Below are 25,614 nucleotides of genomic sequence, written 5' to 3' on the forward strand. Positions count from 1 at the left end.
TCTGGGCCATTTGTGCCGGTATGATGACTGGTTGCCATGGCAGCACCAGGAGTGGGGAGGACCTTGCTTTCCTTCTGGTGTTTTGTCGCTTTAAGGTCTGGGCAGTTCTTTCCTGTGGGCTAACTAGCATTCAGGTCAAACACATAATTCATGTTCTGTCTGTTTTCCCCCGACAGTTTTGTCCGGTTTCCCCTTTGGCTAGAGCTAGCCTTTCCAGAAGCTTCCTTTACCCCATTAGGAACTTTAAAATTGGGGGGGATTTAGGTTGATTGGCCGCGAACTGCTTAGCCAAATCTAACCAAGTGGTGTTGGCGCCACCTGGTGGTACCTGGTGGTACAGCTCTGCCTCGAATCCCAGCAGAGTCCCTTAGGCTCTGAACTCCTTGGAGTTTATAGGGTCGAGGAAGCCGCTCCTGGTACGTATGGTCCTGTTCCTGGGAACCTCGCTGCCTTTGATCTCATCATTTGTGAGAAACTTACATACGTGATCTGCAAACTCTGATACGAAAAGTGCTGATCTTTTCGGCAGTACCCTGCTCAGGAGGGTTTCATGTTCTGACGCACAAACGAGATTTTTTCGGATGAGGACAGGGACATAAATAATCCCCCAGACCCACAGGGACAGACTCTTCTTTCGAACCTGGGTTTGTCTGACGACAAAGTCCCGGCTCTTCCCAGGACTCCACACTGTCTAAATACGGTGCTGGGCCAAGGTGCGTGCTCACACAGTGGAAGCTGGAGGGGTACGGGTGAAACACAATGTCTGCACTTTCCAAGGACGGAGGAGACAGCGTGGGGGTGTTACTACCCAGAGTGTCTAGGCCGGTGCTTCTCAGACTGAATGTGCCTACGTATCACCTGGGGGCTCTTGGTAAATCGTAGATTCCGATCCGTAGTTCTGGAGACAGCCCCAAACTTCTGCAATTTTAACCAGCTCTTGGGTGAGGCTGGCCTGCTTGTCTACAGACCACACGTTGGGTCTAGAGGAGGCTTGAGCTATGGTTTTGAGCAGGGAGCAATTCCACCCCCCAGAGGACATTTGGCGATCCCTGGAGACTTTTTGGTGTCACTCCTGGGGTGAGGGGCCGGTGCTACTGGTGTTGGTACATAGAGGCTGGGGTGCTGCTAGCCCCCATGATACCACGGCAGCCGGTGTCGTGGAGAATTACTTGCCCAAACGTCCGTTGTGCGTGGGCTGGGAAGTCCTGCCCCGAATCTCGAATCTAGTCTTGTGTGAAGGGCCCGTCGGCTGTGAAAAGCTGAGATCCCCTAACCTAGAGGGAGTTTGCTGGGAAATCGGTGTCATCTGGTTTCTTTTGTTCCTGAAAGGAAACAACTCACTCCTAGAAATCCCCCACCCGTATTCCAGACGCAAATGAAGGGTGAGTGAGCCCAGAGGAGACTGGCGAATAGGAGCCGTGATGAGGAGCGCGTTTTGACCCGTGGAGAACTCTGTGTCTCCATTCAGTCGAGGACTTAGCCACACAAAATCAGTGGGCCCGGCAGCCTGGGAAATGCTTTCCTGCCCAGCTCACGTTGGACCAAAACAACAGCAACGAAAAGAAACTTCTTCCTTGTGTGATTTATCCCCAGGATCTCTTGATGACGTTTTTAGCATAAACCTGGGCTAGGGGTCAGCAAACTTGTTCTGTAAAGGGTCGGATAGTAAACATTTTAGGCTTTGCATGTTACGTGGTCTACGTCGCAAATACTCAAGTCTGCCGTTATAGCCCAGAAGCAGCCCGAGACCATGGTAAAGGAATGGTGAGGAGGCGTTCATTCCAGAAGTACTTTATTTACAGAAGTAGGCCCACGTCAGCTGGCTGGAGACAGTAGTGGGATGACCTCTGGTCTAGCACGCAACGGAACTGGATCAGCTTTAGACCGTGCGTTAGCTGTGACGTAAGCAAGTACGTTTTTATCTGCCCTCCTTTGGTCTTATGGGAGTGGGGAGAGGGCGGCTAATGCCTGAAAACAGGCAACAAAACCAGAATGGTTTCCTGCCTGACCTGATCGCGGCGGAAACAGCTAATGGCCAATCCCATAATTCCAGCATCTCCCTCTGAAGCTGACAAGGGAGTTTCTCAAATTTATCACCAAACAATTAGCCAAATGTGCTTAGCATTCCTGGGAGCTGCAGGGAATCCAGAGAAGGAAAGTCACAGTCCTCTGTTCTTAAGCATTTGTTGTCGTTGTTACGGTAATAAGACATAAACACATAATCACAGCAAATTCAAATGCCCATAGATAGATAATTTATTAGAAGCGTATGCGAGACTTGGTTAGGCATTTGGGAAAAATGGAACCTGCATGCATTCTTCTGTTGTCAAAATAAATTCCAGTTGGTTCCAATGCTTAAATGGAAACCAAGTGAAATCATTGGTCCTAGAAGTAAACACAGGGTGGGTATACGTTGTATGTAATCGCGCAGCCGGGAGACAGTGTCTATTGAGAACACGAACTCAGAATCCACAAGGAAAAGATCACGGAAGGATAAAAAGCAGCTACGTGAGAAAGTCTGCCATCAACAGGACCGACAGGCACAGGGTAATTATTTTAATACCCATGGCATACAAAGGGTGAATTACTCAACTTTGCGAACTCGTAAAAACCAATAGGAAATGATGAATACCATAACAGAAAAGTGGTCATATTTTATCGAGGGACACATTGCCAATTAATCTTATGCGTCTGAGTAGATGCGAAGAAAATAAAGAAGAAAAAAAAATCCCGACCAAAATCAATTGAGATTCATCACCTACGGAGAGGTCAGCTGCCATCTTGGTTCCTTGGATGGCATGACCTCCCGCTGCTCCTTCTGGGGATGGCCATCCAGGAACCCAGGCTGAGAGAGGCCCCTTGGAGCCCCTCCAGTCTCGGCTGGGCCCAGCCTTGAGTCGTTCAGGCCCAGGGGTCAGATGAGAGACTGAAGAAGCCTCTGGATAATCCCAGCTCCCGGGTGTTGAAGTCACCCCCAGCCTTTCGAGTCTCCCAGCTGAGTCCCCAGACGTCAGAGAGCAGAGACAAGCTGTGGCTACTGAGCACTATCTGAAACCCTTACCCACAGACGCCATGAGTGTAAACAAGCTGGATGGTTCTATGCCACCTATGAATTTCGTCTGGTTGGTTAGACAGCAGCAGAACACCGAGCACTGCCCACCACAAACAAGGCAGCCAGAGGTCGACGCAGGAGGGAAGCCATACTGCGAAAGGTCTTGGGGACCAAATGGAACACAACAGCTCATGCGGCTACGACCCAGGATGATGATAGTCTTAGAAGCTGGATTCGGGAGCAGGCGCGGAAGTGGGTAAGGCTGAGAGCAGGGGCACCAGCCCTGGGCACCAGCAGTCAGGTGGCTGTCCAGGGCCAACCACCTGTCATCAAGCTCCGAGTCAGTCCTGGGATGTGGACTCATTCAGGAAGAAGATTCGTCGCTCAAGGTGAAGCAACAGGATCTGTCGAGATCAAGTCCGGAGGCACTGTCTTACTTGGCAGATGGCAAAGAGGACGCGATGAACAGGTGTTAGAGGAAGTGAGTAGAGCAGTAGAGCGGGCAAGCTGGGCAGGGAAAGGACAGCTGAGGGCAGGAGAGAGGGCAGGCTGGCCGCCTATGAGTCAGGAAAAGCAGCCTGGAGCAGAAGGATCCCGGGAGTGAGTGGAGGAGACAGGCCAGCTCCGTGCTGCTGGGGACCGAGTTGGGGGGGGGGGTCACACCCTCACTGAGCCTCTCTCTCCAGTTAGAATGCTTCTCCTTTCCCACTTAGCCACCTTAAAACCAACTCCAAACATCTTAGCACAGTGGACCCTGTAGACCTGGCCCCTGCCTAACTTCTCTCTCCCCATCACACACGCTCACCATTGCCTACTCAGGAAAGACTTAGCAGGCACAGAACCCCCGAGAGCCACCGCACTGTCTCCGTGCACACAAGCGCGGGGGGCCCCATAAAGACACAGGGGCGGCCAGGCCTTCCTGTGGCACTGGGGGCCCATCGCTGCGGGGCAGCCCTGCTCACTGGGCCGCCCGCCACTCACACCCAGGAGGCGGGCCATCCCAGGACGGGTTCTTGACTCGCCCTGGAGAGGACGGCGGGGTCTGCCCTGACCCCGAGCAGCCGAACATCTCCTGGGAGGCGTAGGTCACGTACACGAAGCCGTCCTCGTCCCTGTAGTCCCTGTAGACTTCTGCCATGGTCACACTCACGCTGACCAGACTCCTGCTGTTCACCAGCAGGTAAAAGGCTTCAGTGGCCCCAAGGACCAGGCGGCTCCTGGGGGAGGAGAAGGGGGGGCAGGAAGGGAAAACGTTAACTGACCCACGGCCTGACTTCCCTGTGTTTGTCCACTGCAGACACGTGGACCCAAGGAGCCACCTCCCTGCTTGAGCGCATTGTCCTCGACCTGGACGGTTCCCCAGGAGGGCCTGTTGAAAGCACATGCCTGCACTCCACACACAGAGATTCTTTTGAAGATTTTTTGTATGTGAGAGAGAGTGTGTGTGCGCACACAGGGGGAGGGGCAGAGGGACAAGCAGACTCACTGCTGAGCACAGAGCCTGACGTGGGGCTTGATCTCAGGACCCTGAGATCATGACCTAAGCCGAAGTCAGACGTTAGCTTAACTGACCAAGCCACCCAGGTGCCCCCTCCACACCCGGGGATTCTGAGCCAGTCTGCCTGGGAAGCATCCCAGGGGGCTGCAGGGTCATGACACTCGGGAAGGCTGAAGGGCTCCCTACGCATTCCCTGCAGGGTGAAAATACCTGACGTCCTCCCAGGTGGGCCAAAAGCGTGAGGCCATCCTGTCGTTAACTGGGAGACATACCAACACAAAAATGCCGAGCAAATAAGCCCCTCTTTGCTCTGAAACTCAAGGTATGTACATCCCCAGACATACAGAGGTGATTAGCAGAATCTCCTAACACCTCACTGCTCAACAGCCCTGGGATGACCTTTTGGAAAGTTGCTGCTCTCTCCTCCCTCCTGCCATCTCTCCCCCATCTCAAGGAGATGGAGAAGCAGCAAGGTTCAGTGGGACATGCTGTAGATGTCAAGGTCGTTCTGAGGGCTGGCTCGTCCTGGAGCGGAGGACAATGTGGCAATGTGGACGCCCAGGTAAGGGCTCTGTCTCCCTGCAGCACGCTTCTGTTCACTCTGCTCGGAGAGGCTGCCCACTCCGGTCTCTGAGCTTCGAACTTTCAGGTGAGCTACGTCTATATGTCTGTGGGATGCAGGTGGCTGGAAACTGAGTAGTTTTACAACCAGATAATCCCTCCCAAAATAACCCCAAAGATTTCAGCATTGACAATTGCATGGGTGTCTTTGGGTAAAAGAAGTGCTCTGTAGTGGAAATGGGAGGAGCTGGGGACAGGCGCACGGCCTTCAGCTCTGCAGGGAACTCTGCTCCCAGAGTCTGCATGCCTACCTCCTATCTTTTGCTATGCTCTCCTCTTTCTTTCTTTTGATTTATTTATTTATTTGAGAGAGAGAGGGCATGAGCAGGAGGGGTAGAGGGAGAGGGAGAGAGAATTCCATGCAGACCCTGCATCGAGCATGGAGCCCAGCACAGGGCTCGATCTCACGACCCTGAGATCACAAAGAGAGCTGAAACCAAGAGTTGGACACTTCACCGACTGTGCCAACCAGATGCCCCGCCATGCTTTTCCAATGAGGGCTTTGGCATCCCCTGGAGAGGAGGCTGTGGGCAGGGATTTTTGTCGTTCTGTTCACTGCAGTAAAGACAGAGCTCAGGAAGAATAGAGAACATAACCAGTGGGATGGGGAGGGGTCAGGGCTGGTGGGAAAGGGAGGATGACCCCTGTGTGGGAAGGAGGAGAAGAATGGCTCTCAGAACTCAAGGGGTTGTTTCTGAGGGAGGTGGGGGAGGGGATATAATCCTAAACTCATGGTCCCTTAGCCACCTCCCTTCATACGGGGCCCACGCAAGCTTCCCTGAGGAGGAGAAATCAGGATATTCTTAAATAACTCATCAAGAGAAACGACGGAGACAAATACACACTCCAACTGAATTCTTGAAGGAATCCTTGCACGGGTTGGCCTCTCCAGACTTTTCAACCCTGTGAAGAATTACTCCCCAGGGGTTATAGTCACATTACTCCCAAATCATTTTTATTGAATCCATGTGTCGAGGACACTTCTTAACCTTGTGAAGCTTTAAAAATAGCCCCATTTTCTTCGCTGCACCTTAACCCAAGGGAGGAGCACGTCTGGGGACGCCGTCCCTGTCCTCCCTCCCACGGTCTGAGCAGTGCAGGGAGACTTTGCCTTTTGAAGACGTCCCCACTCCCCCAGTGCACACACACTTTAAAGGTACTGCGTCTCTCCTGGGAAAATGCAGACTGGGTTTTAAGCGGCATGTGGAAGAAGGATCTCTGGACTAGTTCCAGAGCCAAGACCACCTCTGAAACGTCTTAGAAAAGTTGGCAGCTCTTACTCTCCTTACACCTGTTAATCTGTGCAGTTCTCCCACCTGCTTAAGTTCGATTAATTCTCAGAGCCTCTTTTCTGGGCACCATAGAATCTAAAGGTGAATCACAAAGGAAATCTTCTCTCTCTCTTCCAGAACGCCCCCATCCTCAAAACCAAACCAGCTAACAAAGCAAACGGAAAAAGCCCAGCACACTCCCCGACGCGTACTTCTGTCACCTACCGGATGGCGCTGAGGAACTGGCTCATGGTCAGCTCCCGCGGAACCAGGAACTTGGTCTTGTCCAGCGGAGGCAGGAGCTTCTCCCTGGGGTAGCGTTCCACTATCACCTGTCAAGAGGGTCGGTCCCTGAGAGTGACTCTGAGCTCTCACTATCTTAGAAACTTAGAACAGGGAGAGACCGTGGGTTTTTCCCCTTCTTCTTGTTACTTTTTTTCTTTTTTCTTTTAGTTTTTTCAAGAAACAGGGTATACTCCTTTTCAAAAAGCACAATGGAGTCTTACCGGGATCTTGTTTGGGAACTTTGCCCGGATTCTAGCAACTTCCTCTTGTCTGGTTGCTGTGAATATTTCAAAGACAAAAGAATAAGTAAACAGCAAGAGAAGTCTGTATCCTCTTCCCTCTTTCTGGCAACCCAGAGAGCTTCCTTTAGAATTTTACCTAAACTCTTCCTCTGCTTGAAGGGTCTGAGGCTTTGGGTTTTCTGTGGAGTCTGCATTTTGCTCAACAGCTGTGTCTGTGTCTGACTTAAAAAAAAAAATCCCACAACCGGGACCTAACTCCTTCCTCAGCTGCTTCCAAACCGCCCGCAGGAGCCTAAAGGAGGCCCTTATGTAGGGCTGTGTGACATCAGGCCTCTCCAACCCTCCCTCCCCTCCCCCTCCCCAGGCAGCAGGAGGTCAGTCCTGAGGTTGGAGACGGAACAGCCACCTGCTTGCTGCTCAAAGTCACTTTGCTCATGACCAGTTCAAGACATTTCTTTGCTGGAGAAATTAGGGTTCACAATAAAATCAGTGGCTGTGTCATCAAACAGCCTACATCTGGGCTGAGGACTCTGGGGGGGCCAAACAGCAGTTCACTAGGAACAATCTTGTGCTTCAGGAAGGAACCATCCTAAAGGCGGGCCAAGACGGGGCTGCCGGGACCAAACGGGGCTGCATTACTCCCACGACAGTCCTTGCCAGTTTCCACAGAGAGAAACCTATGATCAGAGAGGTAAAGGGATTTGCCCAAAGTCACACAGCCAGTAAGAGAGGCGGTTGGGATTAAAACTCCGATTTGGTACAAAGAAGGGCACACTCCACTCTATGCTGCCATTTTATCTTCTCTGCTGTGAAGGGGGGGAAGGAAGCCCAGTGACCCCCAAGATCTCCCTTTGAGAGATAAGAAACAGAGGCCCACAGAGGCTAACTGGTTTGCCTGGGATCCAATGGTTGGTAAGAGGCAAGACAGCGATCTCCCAGGTCCCAGTGTCCAGGGCTTGCTTCCAGACACGTCTGCATGTCCAGGCAGACCTGGGCACTCCGAGTGAGCAGGGGTTTACATTTCCCCGCACTGGTTTCCCAGCAGAGCACCTCAACAGCGAAGCCTTCAAACGGACAGAGAGCGACATGAAGGAAGGTGATGGTACATTCTCTACGTTTGCTTCGTGACTCAGAGTGTGACTCTCCGTGCTTCGGTTCATCATCAGGAATGGACATCGAGTGGTTACATGATAGCATCGTTGACAAGTGGCCTCGTCGCACGTCTTTAGAAAGGGCGCGTGTGCTCACGGGGCTGAGATAATAAGGAGCAAGTGTGGACTGCGTGTCTGTAGTCAGGCAGCTCTCAAATGCACAATCTCACTTGAGCCCCAGTTGCCTTGTGGGTAGGAAGGGCAGGTAGCCACACTCTCTGTCGAGGGACACCCAGCCCGGATGCACTGAGGGGGGCCACCCCCGACCGTCCAGCTCCCAGGAGTGGGCCCAGCACCCAGAACCCGCAGAGCTGGCTCCAGGCCTGACCCTCCAACTATCACCTCAATTTCTGATCTTAGAGAAATCGCTTCACGATTACTAACTATGGTTTTCCTTGTTGCAAAATGATTATTTTCGCCTGATTAAAGTGGTTTGTGTTACCTAACGGGGAGTGGTCACGTGGGACCAGAATGAACCCAGGCCCTTGCTTCGAATCCAAGGCTCTCCCTGCACCGGGCCTCCCTAAAGCCCCACAGTCCGGGGACGTGGACGGGCACTGAGGTTTGGAGGCTGGAGGAAATAGCTCCGGGTTGGGGCCCGGGGAAAGTAAGTCCCAGCTACAGTGTGGGCGAGATCATTTTTCTTTTGTGGAGAAGCTTCTTTTCTGAGAGGAGCACGGTGTCGTGGGTGTCGTGTGGCCCCATCGTGCTCCTTGGGCTGAGGGGCAGGACCCGTCGTCTGGAAGGTGACCAAAGCCACATCACATCGATGCCCCAAGGACGGTGGGGAAGGAGATGGGAACAGCACCGCGGTGAATGGCTGGAGCCAGAGTCCTGGCCACTGATGTGTTAGTAAGCAAAGCCCAGCTTTACTCCTTTAGAGCTTTACCTTCCTGCAGGCAAAGCTTGTGAAAGAGGAGCTGGCTGAGGTCATGCTGAGTCTCACCCACTCGGCCCCCTCCGTCTGCTCCGACCCGGGGCCTGGCAGGGGTCCTGGGACTAGAGAAAGCTGGTCAAAGGAGATGCTGTGGAACGGGGCGCTAGCAACGGGGATTAGGGAACCTCGTTTCTCTCCACCTGTAAACATGCCCATGTCCCACCTTTTTAAAATAGCACCTGTCAGCCTTCCCTTGACTCTACCAGACATGCGAATGTCATGGGAAGAACAACTCTGAAAACAGACGTGGGTCCCAAATCTTGCGGACGAGCGCTGCTTCTCCGAGCGCCGCGTTACTCGTTAGCGAAATGAGTGGGCTTTTGCCCGTCTGCTGGGGCTGTGTGACGACGAGATGTGGGGAGCTCTGGGGTGTCCGTGTACACGTGAGATGGCCCAGTGGGGGCTCAGGAAACACGGATTCTCTCACTACTCACCTCCCGTGTAGCCTGTAGCCGGGCCCGCTCTGCTCACACTTGCGGAACCTTCCGCAAGAGTCGCCCGAGCTCACTTTTTCCACTGAGCTCACCGCCTGTCCTCTTCGGCTGTGGTCTGGAGTCTGTCCCAACACCGACGCGTGCTCTCGGGAGGTCAGCACGCACACACAAGCAACTCTCTTTAGTCCTTATTTTACTTGATCTTCGATCCATCAGGGTGCGGAACTGTGCACTTCCTCCTTCCAAAAATTCTCATCTTTTGGGTTCCAGGATCCCACTTTCTTGGGGTTCTTCTCCCTTCTGTCCCTTGCCCTCAAGCTGTCGGTTCTCCTTAAGGCTGCTAAGGACGTAAGTAGACTATCCGTTTATGCAGAATAAATCCGCATTTATTCATGTGAGTACAAACTCTCGCAGCCTCTCTGTGTTTCTCGATCTCTGCGGTCTGCGGCCGGCACTGAGGTCGTGCAAGCCCGTGGAAGAGCAGCGTCCTTGCTGACACGCGGAGCTGGAGGGAACACCCCCCCCCATAACCGTGCTCCCCCCCACTGCTGCCCTCAGCCCTTGCTGCGAACGAAGCTCAGAGCCACCAGAGCTCCGGCCCCTTGATCTCGACGCTCCTCCGGTCCCAGCCCCGTCCCCACCGAGCGTTGTACGTCTCCCGGGCTGACTCCAGCTGCTCCCGACGAGGGCCCTCAGGTGACTCGGCTTCTTCAGTGTGATTCAGAGCAGGCCTGTCCCTTGGCAAACGCAGACGTGTAGGGCTTACAGAGGGACTAGCACAGACCCACCTTGCTTCCCCGTCCTGTCCTATTGGGGCCGCTGTCACTCATCCTTCCTGGCTACGAGCTGTTATTCTCGGGAAACAGGTGTGGGAAGTGAAGTGTGTACCCCTCAGAGAAGTGGTCGGGGCAGCTGGGGGGGCTTGAGTGGAAGGACATCTTCATCAGTGTGTCCGTTTCGGAGAGGAGGGGTTCCGGAAGAACGACTCCTCCGGGGAACTGTGCCTGCCCTTCGTGGCTTCACAGCGGCTGTGCGGGAGACAGGAGCTGTGTGTCGAAGGGGGGCTCCTGCTGCTGCAGACCCCCAAAATTCCCTCTCCTAGATAAGACTCACTGTGGATGGGACGGCGACACTCCCGTGCACAAGGTAGAAAGCTGAAGTTCAAACTTTATTTCATTCTATCTTATTTTCTTCATCGAGTGCCCTTAAGATGTTGCTTACCAATGAGACTGGCTTATCTGATCAACATGGTTGAAAGCACTTTATTTTGAGTCAGACCATCAGTGAAAATAGAAGCTTCTGGTTCCCAGTCCCGAATTAGCCACTGAATGATGATGTCACTTGAGCTCAGAATCTGCTCAGTTAGCCTGTGAAATCATTTTAATGCTGGAACGTTGCTACCCCGTCCCCAGGACCAAAGGAACCCCCAACGGCCATGAAACAACTGAGGGCAAGACCGTGCCTGTCTCTGCAGCCCCAGCACCTCGCCCGGAGCCTGGAATATGGCTCAGGCTCTATAAAGCTAAGTGCAGTTCTCTGCGTGCAAATCCAACACAGAGCAGTGCCCAGTGGTGTTGCTTGAAGCCCTGCATGCAGCCTCATATCCTCATGTCCAGACTGTGTGTAGGTTACAGTCAGGTGAATCGCAGCTTCTTCCAGCAGTAACTGAGGCCAAGGGCATCTACGGCCCCTGGGTGACCAGTTGGCCTCCCCGAGGACTCCGTGCTATCAGGGCTCTGGCATCCGTCTCGGTCCGGTGCTTGGACATTGGCAATAGCCCAGGGATAGCTGGGCCTGGTGAGCTGGAATTCATGTTGCTGGGCCCCATGCCTCACCTGCATCCCATTGAATTGCCCCCATGGATATTCCTTCACACATTCATATGTCTTTTAGTATATTCTCACGTGCGGAATATGCTATCTTTAGAACCCAAAAAGGCAATCAAGCATTGCGGTTCCTTCTTTGTGGTGGGAGGTGTGCTATGCAAGAGTTTGTCCTTGACTACTGACAGGATGTTGCAACACTCCCGGGCCACTGCCTCCCGAAAGCTTCATGGATTAGGCAGGCCCCTGAGTCATTGAAAGATTTATGTCCCACCTCTGGAAAGCATGTGCCTCGTAAAGGCTCCCAACGTACTTGCTCCTTCTTGCTCATCTGATTGAATCCACATCGTATCATTGATAGAGGGGACCCAGGCCCTATTACTTGGGATGTCCAGACAATGTATTTCTCTCCAGACCATAATATGACGGAGGGCCCGAGAATTAGCATAGCCTTGTATCAGCTAGTCCAAGTGAATGCAAAACGTCTTTAGTTCTTTTTAACAGGAATGGAAAGGAATGCGTTTGCAAGGTCCTGGGCCATATATCATGTATCTGAGGCTATGTTAATACTCTCCAGCAAATCTCTTATATCATGTATCTGAGGCTATGTTAATACTCTCCAGCAAATCTCTTATATCTGGCAGAGCAGCTCTGGTGGGGCTTCTGTCTGAGCTTCCAAGAGCCATGCTAGCATCACGGCGGTGGCATCATCTTCTATGTTCCTGGCCAGGATACCAAATCCTTGCAGTAGGGAAATGCTCTTCCATCAATAACTTCTCCCTTAGCTACCTTTATGTTCTGTGTCTTCCCACCACATGCACCTCCCACCCAGCACATTTAGAATCAAGACCTGTATGTTCTCTCTTGGCCGCAAGGGTACAGTTTGCTAGGTCCTGCAGCCGTCCCACTGGCCACTTTATGCTAACAACCAGGTTTGGGTCACAGTTTACACAGCTGGGTGATGTCATACCCTAAATATGGTTATTAGCATAATGGCCAGTGGGAAAAGCGTGGTATATGTGAGGCAGGGAGACCCGTCTCCTTGTAGGGTGAATGTCTCTGCATAAGCTTCAGGTGAGGGGAAGAACTAGCTTTCCCCTGGAAAGAGCAGACCAGATCTTTCAAGGGAACCTAGGGGCTCAAGAGTTTCAAATTAATTGACCCAGGTGCTCCTACCCCATCCTCAGGTTCCAGTCCTTCCCAGCCAGGACACTGACTTCAGCATAGCAGACAGGGCTACGTTGAGAGCTCATCCTTCTCTGCAGTTCTAGTACTCTTGTAATTACGCTGTGGCCCGGGTCTTCAGTCTCCTCTGTCCTCCAGCGGAAGGAGAGAAGAGTCTTCCAAGGAGGCCCTCTGGATTTTATACTTCGCTTTTAATTGATGATTAATCAACTTGAGCCTTTCTTTTACTTTCTGGATCGCATAGCCCCCAGCAATAGCTACGCAACTCCATAGTCCTTCTAATTACCCTTTGCTTTTTATTCTCAAATGCCTGATAGAGTGTGTCTCCAGTGCACCCCCTTCCACTGGGGCCTTCGACTCCCGCGCCTTAGCACCCCACAGCTGGGGGATAAGAGCTTCAGTCCTGGCCTGTCACTCGGCATGCCCCACAGGCCCCACCTTTGCCACTGTTACCCTCGCACATGGGACTGTACCATGCGCACGTCCTTGGGCTGGGGGTGGAAATGAACGCCACATGCACGTGTCCGGTTAACCCATTCTCTTGGTTAATCCCTCGGAAAAGAGATCAAAGACACCTGAAGTTCAGGAAGTTTAAGTAATTTGCTCAAGATCCCTCAGCTGGTGAGATCTGAGCCTACTTTTCACCAAAACCCATTATGATATAATGTCGTTCATTCTAGAATTTTAAAAAGTTAGCTCAAAGTAGAGCCATCGCAGGGAAGACGCTCCCTGAAACATCACGCTAGCCGCTCCAAGTTTAGGGCTTCACATGCGCAGAGCCTCTCCCCCTTCTGCCGCAGGCATCCCCAGGTATTTTTTACTATTACTACTGAGGTATAACTGACGTCTAACATTCCATTAGTCTCAGGTGTACAACGTAGCAATTTGGGACTTGTACATATTGTGCAACGATAGATAGGACTACGTGCTACGATCCGTCCGCAAGACGCGTAGAGCCCCTGGAAACGAAGGCGAGCAGCTGGGGCTGTGTCCCCGCAGCAGGCTGTTTCTAGACGCTCTGGTGCTTGAGGACGGAGCTGTGGCCGCAGGTCAGCTCCCAGCCCGCAGGTGGTTCCTCCTCCTTCCGACACCTGGGCGCGGGTGGTGCTCGCTCCCAGCCCCACCTGGGGGTCCCAGGCATTCCAGGGCCTAGGAACCCCTTAGAGACGCGAGAGAAGGAGAAAGGACGTCTAATGAGCAGGAGGAGGAGGGAGCCCCGAAGCGGGGAAGGACTGCCGGCCTTGGTGGGGGCGGCGAGGAAGGCGCAGGCGCTCGCGTTTCCAGGAGCCAGCGGCGAATCCTGTTTGGGCTCAGGGTCGGCCTGGCCTGCCGGAAACAGGGCCCTAGCCCTGGCCTCTGCTGGGAGCCCGCCTTCTGGCACCTTCGGACGGTGGGGGAGGATGCACCATGGCCTCCGCGAAGGTCTGCAGCTCTGAGGCTCTGGAGTTCACGCAGCCTGAACCTTTCACCCCGCATCACCTGAGTCCCCCGAATGCCAGCACCCGCGTTCTGGAAGATTCCTTTTTCACCGAGCTTCGGGTTCGATCTTTACAAGCGGAGACAGTTACTTTGGCTTCACCACAGTATATTCATTCTTTCCAAAAACATTTCCTGGACACCTACCACGGGCGCCCTGCACTCAGTGGTGCTGGCGTGCAGCGGAAAAGTGAAGGGGCTCTGAGCTCAGGTAGTCTGCAGCTGGGGGGGAGGCAGAAGGAACACACATGCGATGCGGGGGTCATGGTGCTCAGGGAAGATGGGCGCGGGGGGGGGGGTTCTGGGTTGGGGGATGGGGACGCAGGCCCGGAGGGCTTCCTGGAGAAGCCGTATTTCCGCGCAAAGCTCAAGAATGCACAGGCACGAGCCCCACCAAGCAAGGCAGCGGCGGGGGTGGAGCGTGGGGGCTCGGGTCGTGTGTGAGGCAGAGGGAACAGCATGTCGGACACCAGGATATGGCATGGCGAGGGCAGAGCTGGACGCCACAGTGACTGCGGCACTGAAAGCCAGGAGGAAATGGGGCTGCGCGGGGCTGCAGAGCGTCGTGGAGCCCAGGGGCCCTGCAGGGTGATATGCAGCACTAGCGCACTGTGGAACCACCCAAGCAGAACCTAATGGATTCAATCTGCAATTTGAAAAAAATGGTTCAGGAGGCACCCTAGTGGCTCAGTCGGTTAAGCATCTGGCTCTTGATTTTCAAGCCCCGTGTGGGGCTCTGCACTCAGCGGGGAGTCTGCTTGAGGATTCGTTCTCTCCCTCTCCCTCCGCCCCTTCCTGCTCATGCATTCTCTCTCTCTCTAAAATAAATAAATCAATCACACTAGTGACTGCCCCAGAATTTTAAAAACCCTAAATAAGACTTCTCAGACTTAGAGTCAAGTGCAGACCTCAGTGAGGACCCTTCATCGTCTGATCCCAGTCTTTCCAACACCATGACTCATCCGCCCCAACAAATCCTCCCGCCCAGCTCCTCCCTGCCCTTCTGGCACCCGATTCAATTTCCTTCCCCAGGCCTTGGATTTCTATCCCCATATTTTGAACGCTCTCAGTAGATTTCCTTCCAATCTTGCACAAACCCTGTTCAAGGGAATATTTTTTTCCTCGTAAAACATTTCCTGTAATTACAGTGTTGCCAAGGACATTTATATTTAACTTTGAATGTGTTCATGGCTCAGTAAGTGTGAATGGATTTGGTTTATTCTCAACCACCAATTAGCGAAAATTGTGGGAGACACAAAGATCTTCCCTCACTGGGAAGGTAAGAGTGGACCGTCTCTTCTCTGCTTGTGTTCTCAGATGTGTACCAACGGGGCTGTTTGTGCCCGAATCTCAGGAACAGCACTTAAGCCAAGAACGCAGCTGGGAATGTGTTCTGACGAGTCCCTCTAGCGGGTGGACAGCATCACGGAATGATTCAGGTCGCGGAATAGGGTGCACTTAGAACCATCCACGGGGCTACCAGCCCATTCTTCCTCTATCGGTCTTTTTAAAGCCTTAGCATTGGATTATATATATTTTTATCATGTAAAATTACTAAACCAATCCACTTTGGAGTGGTAGCTAAGACTAGAAATTCGAATTAACCCGAAAGTTCATGGTGCCACTCACTTCTTACTGAAGGAAGTGTAAGAAGTGTGGCCACGCGAGGACATTGTGCTCTTTGGCGCCCTCTGCCGTTCCTCACGTTGGTCACGTGCCTTCGAATTAGTCTGCAGGGCAATTCTCCAAATTTAGCAAATGACAAGTTTCCACAGTGACCACATTTCCTGACCGGCTTTAACCCAGTTTTAAAACTGTGGTTTTAACAGCATTGACACAAATGTTCAATTTTTAGTTATTGAGGGTGAAATTGTGAATAGTGACTCAACTAGTTAGTATAACTAAAACTGCCCCCAAAATTGGTAAAAATGCTGAGCAGAAATCAGTATGAAATTAAACATTTCCAGGACATTTTCCAACCTAAAATTTGGTGCCCCGTGTAGTGATATTTATTCTAGACATTTGGAAATTTTATTTTATTTTAAAGATTTTATTTATTTATTTGACAGAGAGAGAGAGACAGCCAGCGAGAGAGGGAACAAAGCAGGGGGAGTGGGAGAGGAAGAAGCAGGCTTCCAGTGGAGGAGCCTGATGTGGGGCTCGATCCCAGAATGCTGGGATCATGCCCTGAGCTGAAGGCAGACACTTAATGACTGAGCCACCCAGGCGCCCTGACATTTGGAAATTTTAAAATGTTATTTCTATTTCTTTTCAGTACACAATTGTTATATTATTATGCCAATTTCTCAAAAGGTATGTGAGGCTTATTTTTTTTAATTTTCCAGAAACACCAAGCTTAAAGTAAAATAAAATAATTATATCATACATAATAAGTTTTCAAATGAAAATTTAAAATGTATTATCCAAATAAAATATTTAAATACATTTAAATTATTTTTAATTACATGTAATTTAAATGAATTAAACTTACATTTTTATTCAAAAGCATCCTAAGGAAATCAGAATTTAAAATCAAATTGAATTTAAATTTCGATTCAGTTAAAGTTAAATTCAAAATTATCAGTAAAACATCAGAAATTGCCCAAACTCTCTCACTAATAAAATTCTGAAATTCGATTTTGAACAAGAAGCATGTAAAATAGTCCAGCCCGGTCAGTTTACGCAAAGATTTTAATGAATCGGTAAACATATTCAAAGAAGCAGAAAGGAAAGGATTATAATAATAAATCAATGAGTCATACCTCAAGTTTGAAAAACTGTAGCTACACACATAAAATGTGAGATGAACCCAAACGTTAAGTGATTAAACCTGAAACACACAGACAACCTGCCTAAATATTAGCAAAGCAGAAATTAACATCAAGAATTGAGAGACACAACAAACGGAGATGTTTCCATCAGGAATACTGAGCTTAGGAAATATAAAAATTCAGGAAGAAATACCTATCATTACCTGTAATCAAGACTGATGACAGGTGAAGACATTTTTGGTAAATGGATACATTTGGTAATTTGACTGTGACGATCTTCTTGCACAGTCTGGCTGCCTGGGGTTAGGATTTTAGGTCTTTCAGCATTTCCTTTGGACAATTTGCCAAATTTTAAATGAGCGTAATATTTTAGGGTTAAAATCTCTTCACTATGCATGATCTCAATTGATCTGTACAGAATTTCTGTGAAGTGTCTTTTAGTCTCATTTTACAATTGGGCAAGCATCGCAGAGAAGATGAGCAATTTCTCTAAAGGCGCCCAATTGACGGTCATGTGGGAAACACCTGAAGCTTACGTTGCAGCCCTAATGAAATGCATGCTTGCTAACATCCGTGACTTAACGCTTCACCATTTTATCACTCCCAGGAGCTGGCATCCAGCGGTAGCTGGGACTCCGCTGATTCTCCTCTTGCCACCACGGCATTCGGCAGCTTTGAGGAAATGTTATTGAATAGTGGTAGATATTTACTGAGCTACTACTCTGTGCCAGTCTCAGGGCTGAGCACGCCTGTCGATCGCCACGCTCTAGCCTCATCGCCTGCTCACTGATGGATCCCAAGTCTGGCCCCATTTCTGTCTGGCTGCCCCCACTCCTGCTCCAAGGCGGGATGGTTACACAGCGCGAGAGATCCAGTATTAGTCACGCAATCCTCGTCTCTCCTGCACACGCTGTAGCAGCCTGCAAGCTCCGAGGAGAGCAGAGAGAACGCATTTTCATCAGTTCCTGGATATTTACTGGCTTCAGTGTACATTGTATCACGAGGGTGCCTAAGCCAAGCTAAGAAAGAAAAGGAAATTAGTAACTTTGGCCACTAGATGTCATACCACATTTAAAGGTTCACAGAATATTCCCAACCTGATATTCCAAATTTTACTTAGATTTCAGTGTGAAAGCAAATCTTGTGTTACTGTTGTCTCTAATCTCAAGCCATTGAAAGCCTTGGGAGTGGTGTCATCTTTTGATCACTCATTTCTATGGGAGGAGAGGGTGTCTGGGGGTAATGTATAAAACCATTTGAATCGACTTTGGAATGTGTCATGTAACATCTTCCCAGCCTTTTGGTCTTTTTTAGTGTGTCTGGTTCATATAAATTCGTGCTTCCAAGTACCGTGTGCAATAAAGTAGTGGAGTGAGGAAGGCGCTAATCTGAGATGAAGCAACATTCTTGTGTTGTGTTCAGCACATTCTAATGATGCCCTCTTGGGTGGTAAGCTGTTCTTTGGTGGGTTCCCATTGTTTCTGGAAGGATCTGTATGCTGAAGCTGCTGACCTGGTCCCTGCTCAAACGCCTGCTGAGCTCGTCCGCCACACCTCCCCTTGCTGCCCTAACCTCCTCTGTGAGGTCTGTTTGGACCCCTCCCTCTACCTGTTTCCCCGGGTGGTCTGCGTGGTTCCTTCAGGTCTCAGTCCAGAGCCACACCTAACAGAAGATTTCCAGGACCTCCCTCTGTATTAGTTTCTTATTGCTGTGGTAAAAAAGTACCCCAAATTGGTACAAATCAGTGGCTTAAAACAATACACATTTATGAAGTTCCAGAGGTCAGAAGTTCAGAGTGGGTCAGATTGGACTAAAATCAAGAGGGGTTGGTTTCGGCTCAGGTCTTGATCTTGGGGTCATAGGATTTGGCCCCACATCAGGCTCCAGGCTCCAGAGTGGAGTCTGCTTGGGTTTCTCTCTCCCTCTCCCTCTGCCCCCACTCCTTGCCCTCGTGCTCTCTCTCTAAAAATAAACAAATAATTCTTTAAAAAAATAAAACCAAGATGGGCTGCATTCCTTTTTGAGGCTCTAGGACAGAATCTGTTTTCTTTCTTTCTTTCTTTTTTTTTTTTTAAGATATATTTATTTATTTATTTGACAGAGACAGCCAGTGAGAGAGGGAACACAAGCAGGGGGAGTGGGAGAGGAAGAAGCAGGCTCCCAGCGGAGGAGCCTGATGTGGGGTTCGATCCCGGAACACCGGGATCACGCCCTGAGCCGAAGGCAGACACTTAACGACTGAGCCACCCAGGCGCCCCCAGAATCTGTTTTCTTAACAGGTTCTAGAAGCTGCCTTCTATTCCGTGGCTTATGTCCGCTCCCACCTTTGAGGCCAATAGTCCCATCGCTCAGACCTCTGACCTGGTCACATCTCCTTCCCTGACACTCCGGGCTCTTCCCCACTCAAGGCCTTTGTCACTCCATGGGGCCCAGCCAGCTAATCCAGGATCATCTCCCTTTTTTTAAAGTGAGCTGATTCACACTCTGAATTCTACCTAAATCCTCAATCCCCCCCTTGCTGTGTAACATAACATATTCACAGGTTTGGAGGTTAGGGTCTGAATGTCTTTGGGGGCCATTATTCTGCTTGCCACAGACGCTCCAGTAAGACACTCAGTTCTGAGCTCTGATATCCCTTGTTAATTATACACATATTTTTAGGCTTGAATAACGGTACTTTTGCCTCCTAGCCGTGCTCCATGAGGCTGCATGTCCCATTCCACTCATCACTGCATCCTCCCGTTCTAGCACTTGGCTGAAATACAGGCTCAATGTACAGCTGGCCAGTGGGGATTCATGGTGTCTGTGATAGCATTTACTAAAACAAATAAATTCAGTTTATTCCCTTTGACTCCTACCAACCCTATTCCCCAGTTTAACGAACTCCTGAAAATCCTCAAGGTCTTGGAAACCTTGCTTTTCCAAATTCTGGTCCAGTGCCTCGCACTCTCCTCCCGCGTCACACGTCAAAGTCAGGCAGGCCTGGCTGTGAACAGGGCTCCTCACTCGTGTTTTGTTCCCGTGAGAGGTAACTTGATCTTCGTGAGACTGGGTTCCTTCATCCGCGGTCTGGAGAAAAGAACCCCTAACAGTACCGCGAAGAGCTGTTAGAGTGTAAACCATACCAGGCACATACCCGATGCTAGTGGATGTCAGTAAGTGTGATGTCCTGCCCTTGGGTGGTCGATGACTCAGCTTTTTAGTCTCAGACTCTAGAGTGTTAAAGGGTAGCTCGGGTCTGGAACTGTCGATCGCATCAATGAAGTCTCCAAAATCGTGGCTGGGATCATCTAGGAATTTAAGAGTTAAGTGTGAAAATGAGGAGGAAGTTAAGACCAGCATTACGCGCAGGGCTCTGGGTCCCCAAGAACGAGGACTGGCGCGTCACAGAGCACCGTGAGGTCTTTGTTGCCCTTGCATGAGTGTAAGTCACTCATTTCGCCTGCGACCACCCACCCACTCGATTAATAGGGAGTTTGAGTTCCTCTGACTTGGTCCATTTCTAGGGTTAGCCTCGCAGACGCTCTCACTGCCGAAGCTCAGGCTTTCCAAGCCCATTAACGGGAGGGGCACAGGTGGCGTTCGTTCCAGGATAAAGAAGTCGCTTCTCCATTTCGGGAGCTAAGCAGGGTTACCACTGAGGTGGCTTTTGGCCCACAGCATATGACAGACCCTCTCTCTCCAGCCCAGACTTTCCTCCGGTAGCCCAGCACTGTCTACCGTGCACTGAGACCCAAGCGCACACGGTTCCTCCCTGTGCCAAGAGATGGGTGCCCCCAGCAGCCTTTCGTCAGCTCTTTGCTTTGTTACGTGGTTTGGGGACCTTGCAGGATGCCACTGATGACTGCAGTGAAGAGGACTCGTTTCCCCGTCACTCGGTGGATGTTAAATAATTCTCTCGTTTCGCGTAGCAAACGCGTAAAAACACCTGTGCGTTTTTCTTTACAAGAGCAATAGGTACTTAACATAAAAACTTTACAAGGAACCTCGAAAACTATTAGCATCTCAGCAACGAACACTGTCAGTACTGGCATTTTGCCCAGCTCTGTGGAGCTACACTGCAAAAACTGTCTAGATTTAAGGCATAAAATACCCTGTTTTGATACACATATACACTGTAGAATGACTACCAGTCAAGCTAACTGATTGCTCTATAACCTCACAGTCACGACTGGTGTGTGTGCCCGCAAATGGCGAGAACACTTGCTTAGCAAACGTCAAGTGTACGTGCAGTACGGGGAACTAGATTACCTGGTCTCTAGAACTTACCCATCCTGCACAACTGAAACTTCGAATCCGTTGACCAAGAGCTGCCCCTTTCCCCCACCCCTATTTGAATCGGTAGGGTTGGGAAAATATCTTTTAAAGAAGATCTGCAAGACTGCCATGAAGTACCTTTCTAGAGTTAGGTTTTTAAACCTTGAGAATATCATGTCACTGTCATTTTCAGAAGTAGGATACTTCAGCCGCTTATATATATATTAGACCAAATCTCCTAAACTATATGGACTCAAGGACTTACAATAATGACACAAAGCTTTGGAGAGTTTGGCTTAGGTTACTGCCTCTCGGGAATCTCTGAGCTCACCCTCTGGCACTAGCAGGATCCCGCCGTATCTTCTGTGCCTGCCATGGTTTTTGTGGTCCTTGCTGTAATCTTAGCTCCAGATTTTAGATTGGCTTGGCTTGCTCCTGGTGTTTCACGTTTATAAGTCTTGACTCAGAGACATTTAAACTCATGAGGGGTTATCTGATAACCATGTAAATTGACAATCTAAAATAACTGTTGAGGGGTGCCTGGGGGGCTCAGTCGTTACGTGTCTGCCTTCGGCTCAGGGCGTGGTTTCTGGGTCCTGGGATCGAGCCCCACGTTGGGCTCCCTGCTCAGTGGGGACTCTGCTTGTCCCTCTCCCTCTGCCTCCTCCCCCTGCTCATGCTCTCTCTCTTTCAAATAAATAAGGTCTTAAAAACCAAACAAAATAACTGTTGATTTGTTATTGCTTTAAACCTGAGACATAAATGATTTCTAAGATTTTATTTATATGAAACAATATAGGAAGGAGAGATGAGACACAAAATGAGAAAAAGTATGCCACAAATGTTAATGGCCTTAATATATAAAGAGCCTATCCCTATTTATAAGAAAGATACTGTGGCTTCATAGAAACGCTAAGCACATGAAAAGCTTATTCACAAATGAGGGAATAAAATGGTTAATATACAAGATCATATTTGAAACTTCATTAATAATAAAATAAATGCAAAATTTAAAAATAAAGTTTTAATTTCTGATAAATTGGTGAGAATTTTTAAGGTTTTTAGAATATGAGAAGTACTGAGTGAAGGCAGTTTACTTTATAAAGATTTTAGTTATTTATTTATTGTTTATTTATTTATTTATTGAGCATGAGCAGGGAGAGGGGCAGAGGGAGAGAGACAGAGAGAATCTGAAACAGACTCTGTGTGGGGCTCGATCTCATGACCCTGACATCATGACCTGAGACAAAACCTAGAGTTGGAAGCTTACCTGAATGAGCCACCCAGGCGCCCCTCGAGTGAAAGCAGTTTATACACGAGGACTCATGCAGGACCTATACCTGGCCATAAAACATTTTCCCCACATCTTCCTCTAATGGGCTGAGCAGTGTCCCTCAAAAGGTGTGTCCATCCAGAACCTCAGAATGGAGCCTTATCTGGAAGAAGGGCCTCTGCAGATGTAATTCAGGATGGCTCTTGAGAGGAGATCATCCTGGATTAGGAAGGTCCTAAATCAATAGCAGGTGTCTTTACAAGAGAAAGGACTGGAGATCTGAGACCCAGAGATAGAGGTTGGGGGAAGCAATGTGAAGACAGAGGAAGAATTTGGGGGAAACATCCGGAAGGCCAGGAGCACCTAGGATTGCCGACAGCCTCCAAACACAGGGAGAGGGATGGAAGGGATCTCCCCTGAGTCTCCAGAAGGAACTTGGCATGCCAACACTTGGACTTTGGATTTCTGGGGCTACCAGTCTGTGTATTTCGTTGCAGCTGTTCTAGGAAATTAATACACCTGCACTCTACCTGCCTGGCTGAGCAGGAAGGGGTTTTGCCGAGAATGTCACATGATCAGACTTGATCCAACAGCGATAAACTGCACACCCGCTCCATGGCAGATCTTGAACGTGGAGGACTGAGCGGTTTGTAATGGAGACACAGGAAGGAACAAGACACATTTTATGGGAAGGGAATGGAGTGGGGAGCAAAGAAACAGGGGGAACTGTAGAGGACAGACCTTGAATGGCTTTCAGAGTCATGTTCGCTAGCTTGAAATTTATCCCCAGACCCGTGTGTGGTGCCACCAAAGGTTTTAAGCAGAGGAGTAACGCAGAGCTGTATTTTGGGAAGATCACTGTGGCCGTAGTGTGGACAATTAAGCGAGTAACCTGAAGGGGCAAAACTTGGGGTAGGGGACCAGTTAAAAAGTTGCTGGAATGATCTTGGTGAGGGATGCCGGGGGTGTGAATAAGGGTGTGGACATAGGGAAGAAGAGAAGTGAGCAGATCAGAGAGATACTGAGGAAGTTGGATCAGTGAGACTTGGTGACTGATTGACAGTTTGAGGGAGAAGAAGGACCAAAGCGCTGAGGAGGAAGTGCCCATTTCTGGCCTCAACAACAGGATGGGGCTGGGGAGAGAGCAAGCTCGGAGGGAGGGGCATTCACTTTTGGAGTTTTGAGGAGAAGATGAAACATCCAAGTGTTCGTGTCCAGTAGGAAGGGGAATACGAGCGTCTGGAAATGTCGCAGAAGCCAGGGGAGAATATGAAATTGCCTAGGGGGGCTCAGTCAGTTAACGTCTCCCTTCGGCTCAGGTCGTGACCCCAGGGTCCTGGGATCTAGCCCCATGTCGGACTCCTTGCTCAGCAGGGAGCCTGCTCCCCCCCCTGCTTGTGCTCTACCTCTCTCTCTCTGTCAAATAAATAAATAAATAAATAAATAAATAAATAAATAAATAAAATCTTTAAATAAAATAAAATAGCCTGGAAAGACCGGTTGAAGTGAAGACAGCAGGGAGGTGAGAGCCCACATAAGAACACTGACGGGCACCAACGTCGTAGTGACTTAGAGGAAATTCAGCTTGCAAAGAAGCCGGACAGGGAGTAGCCCAGAGTTAGGACGCGGTCTAGGAGCCTGTCCTGTGGTGGAAACCAGGAAAACCAAGAGGACAGAGTGCTTCTTTCTCTCTTCCTTTCTTTTTTAAAGCATTCATTCATTCATTCATTTATTAACGTAATCTCTACATCCAACCTGGGGCTCAAACTGAAAACCCCAAGATCAAGAGTTGCGTCTTGACTGACTGAACCAGCCAGACGCCCTCAGGCTGGAATGTCTGCAGTGAGAGTGAGCGGTGGCTTGCGTCAAATGCCATCGATAATTTAGGTAAGATAAAGCCTTGCAAGGGGAGATGTTGGGTGCAATGAGCGCCTGCCCTGCCAGTGGAGGGGCTGAGATCGGAAAGCCACGGTGCGGCGGGCTGAGGAGCTCGGGAAAGGCAAAACGTGTGTTCGGAAAATCGGTCGTGATGTGAAGGAAGGTGGGACCAACCCGTGGGTGCTGTCCTGCCGAAGGAGGAGCGGGTGGAGAGACGAGGCCGTGATTACTCAGGGGTCCGCCGCAGTCACTTGGCCTTGCCCAAGGGTGCAGCCCCCGCCGTGCTCCCCAAGACACCGGGGCCTCCCAGGTCTCTACGCCCTCAGGGCGACCTCTGGCTTTACACCGGCTGCGGCCGACCCCGACCGCGCCAGCGCTTCCACGGACGAGCAGGGGTGATGTACGGAGAGCCGGGGCGGCAGAGGTCTCCATCGGGGGCGCACAACCGACGTGCGCCTCGGCTGCTCCTCCTCGAAGATCCCTCACCATTTCTGAGCCGGCGGCTCCTGCCCATTCCTGTGCGTGGTCCAGCCCTTCTCTCTACCACAGCTCATTCTTTCCGGCGACTTCCCACTGCTATCCGAGGCGCACGGGTGTAGTGCTGTCCTCAGTTGCCCTGACTCCTGCTTACGGGTGACCTCAGGGCTTCACCTTCTGCCTCCGGGCTCGTGCGTTCCTACACAAAATGGTTCTCTCCCTCAGAGAATTTCTGGCTCCGAGGGTTAATCTAACGTGTTCTCCGTCCAATGCGTACTTTTGAAAGAGACTGAGTACTTGCCTCCAGGGGTCCACCTGACGGCAGGAGGAAAAGCACGGGTCACCACTACCACCTGTAGGGAGACGGCAGCTCTTCCACCGTCCTGGGCCCTATATGAAAATGGGGGCCTTTTTCTTCAGTTAAATGGTAAATAATATTTGTGTAGGGGTTTCAAGTGTTTCCGCTCATTTGATTTTCTCAAGGTCAGTGCAGAAGCAATACAGGCATCCGTCCCTCTCTGCAAAGGGAGTAGCGGGGCTCTACGAGAATGACCTGCCCTTTGGCATCTCGCTGGCAGAGCAGCAAGGCCGAGGCCGGCTCCCCAGGGGAGTCCTAGCCCCTGGGCTCGTCCCTTCCCCTGCAACATGATGCTGGTCTGGTTTCAGTGCCGTCATTCACAATTACAAGTCTTTTCCAGTACGATTTCATGGGATCCTTCCCTCCATAACCACGGTGTGCTGTGTGACTTCCTTCCTACAGTGGGGTAATGCTTGGCTTCATAAGCTCCTTGGTTAGACATTCTAGGTTTTCTGGATACGCCACCTAAAATTCACAAAACCTCACCAATCCTCAGGCTCTGCTGTAAGTTTTTGAGGGGTAATCACGGGACAGTGGGGAGGAGGTCTTCTCAGTTCCCACTTCCTGAATAATGGATTTTCAAGGACAGCATTGATCAGTCTTGGCAGAGCTCAGAATCTGCATT

At 50.4% G+C, this 25,614-nt stretch overlaps 2 protein-coding genes across 2 annotated transcripts in view; both read right to left on the bottom strand.

Moving 5' to 3' along the window:
- Window positions 1-1,793: 1,793 nt before the first annotated feature.
- MAP1LC3C (microtubule associated protein 1 light chain 3 gamma) lies at window positions 1,794-8,477 on the bottom strand. The gene is made up of 4 exons (XM_008694717.2): window positions 7,106-8,477; window positions 6,949-7,004; window positions 6,668-6,774; window positions 1,794-4,269 (listed from the first exon to the last, which is right to left on the bottom strand). Exons 1-4 carry the CDS (start codon window positions 7,161-7,163, stop codon window positions 4,011-4,013), a joined length of 480 nt encoding a protein of 159 aa, XP_008692939.1. The 5' UTR covers window positions 7,164-8,477; the 3' UTR covers window positions 1,794-4,010.
- Window positions 8,478-16,648: 8,171 nt separating this feature from the next.
- The window catches only part of PLD5 (phospholipase D family member 5), a 421,522-nt gene continuing 412,556 nt past the window's right edge, over window positions 16,649-25,614 (bottom strand). Inside the window, exons 10-11 of the mRNA XM_040636060.1 lie at window positions 19,883-20,036; window positions 16,649-17,765 (exon numbers count right to left, since the gene is read on the bottom strand). Of these exons, the coding sequence (XP_040491994.1) occupies window positions 17,756-17,765; window positions 19,883-20,036 (164 nt within the window). The 3' untranslated portion in view covers window positions 16,649-17,755. The remainder of the gene's footprint in view (window positions 17,766-19,882; window positions 20,037-25,614) is intronic.

The sequence above is a fragment of the Ursus maritimus genome, unplaced genomic scaffold, assembly GCF_017311325.1.
Source record: "Ursus maritimus isolate PB19 unplaced genomic scaffold, ASM1731132v1 scaffold_2, whole genome shotgun sequence".
Taxonomy (NCBI): Eukaryota; Metazoa; Chordata; class Mammalia; order Carnivora; family Ursidae; genus Ursus; species Ursus maritimus.

What these genes read in the sequence shown, in the direction of transcription:
- MAP1LC3C (XM_008694717.2), bottom strand. Translation starts at nt 7,163, where the DNA reads ATGCAGACTCCACAGAAAACCCAAAGCCTCAGACCCTTCAAGCAGAGG. An exon ending in CAAGCAGAGGAAGAGTTTAG is followed by an intron (nt 7,005 to 7,105) that starts GTAAAATTCTAA and finishes AAATATTCACAG; the next exon opens with CAACCAGACAAGAGGAAGTT. An exon ending in CAGTTCCTCAGCGCCATCCG is followed by an intron (nt 4,270 to 6,667) that starts GTAGGTGACAGA and finishes CTCCTCCCCCAG; the next exon opens with GAGCCGCCTGGTCCTTGGGG.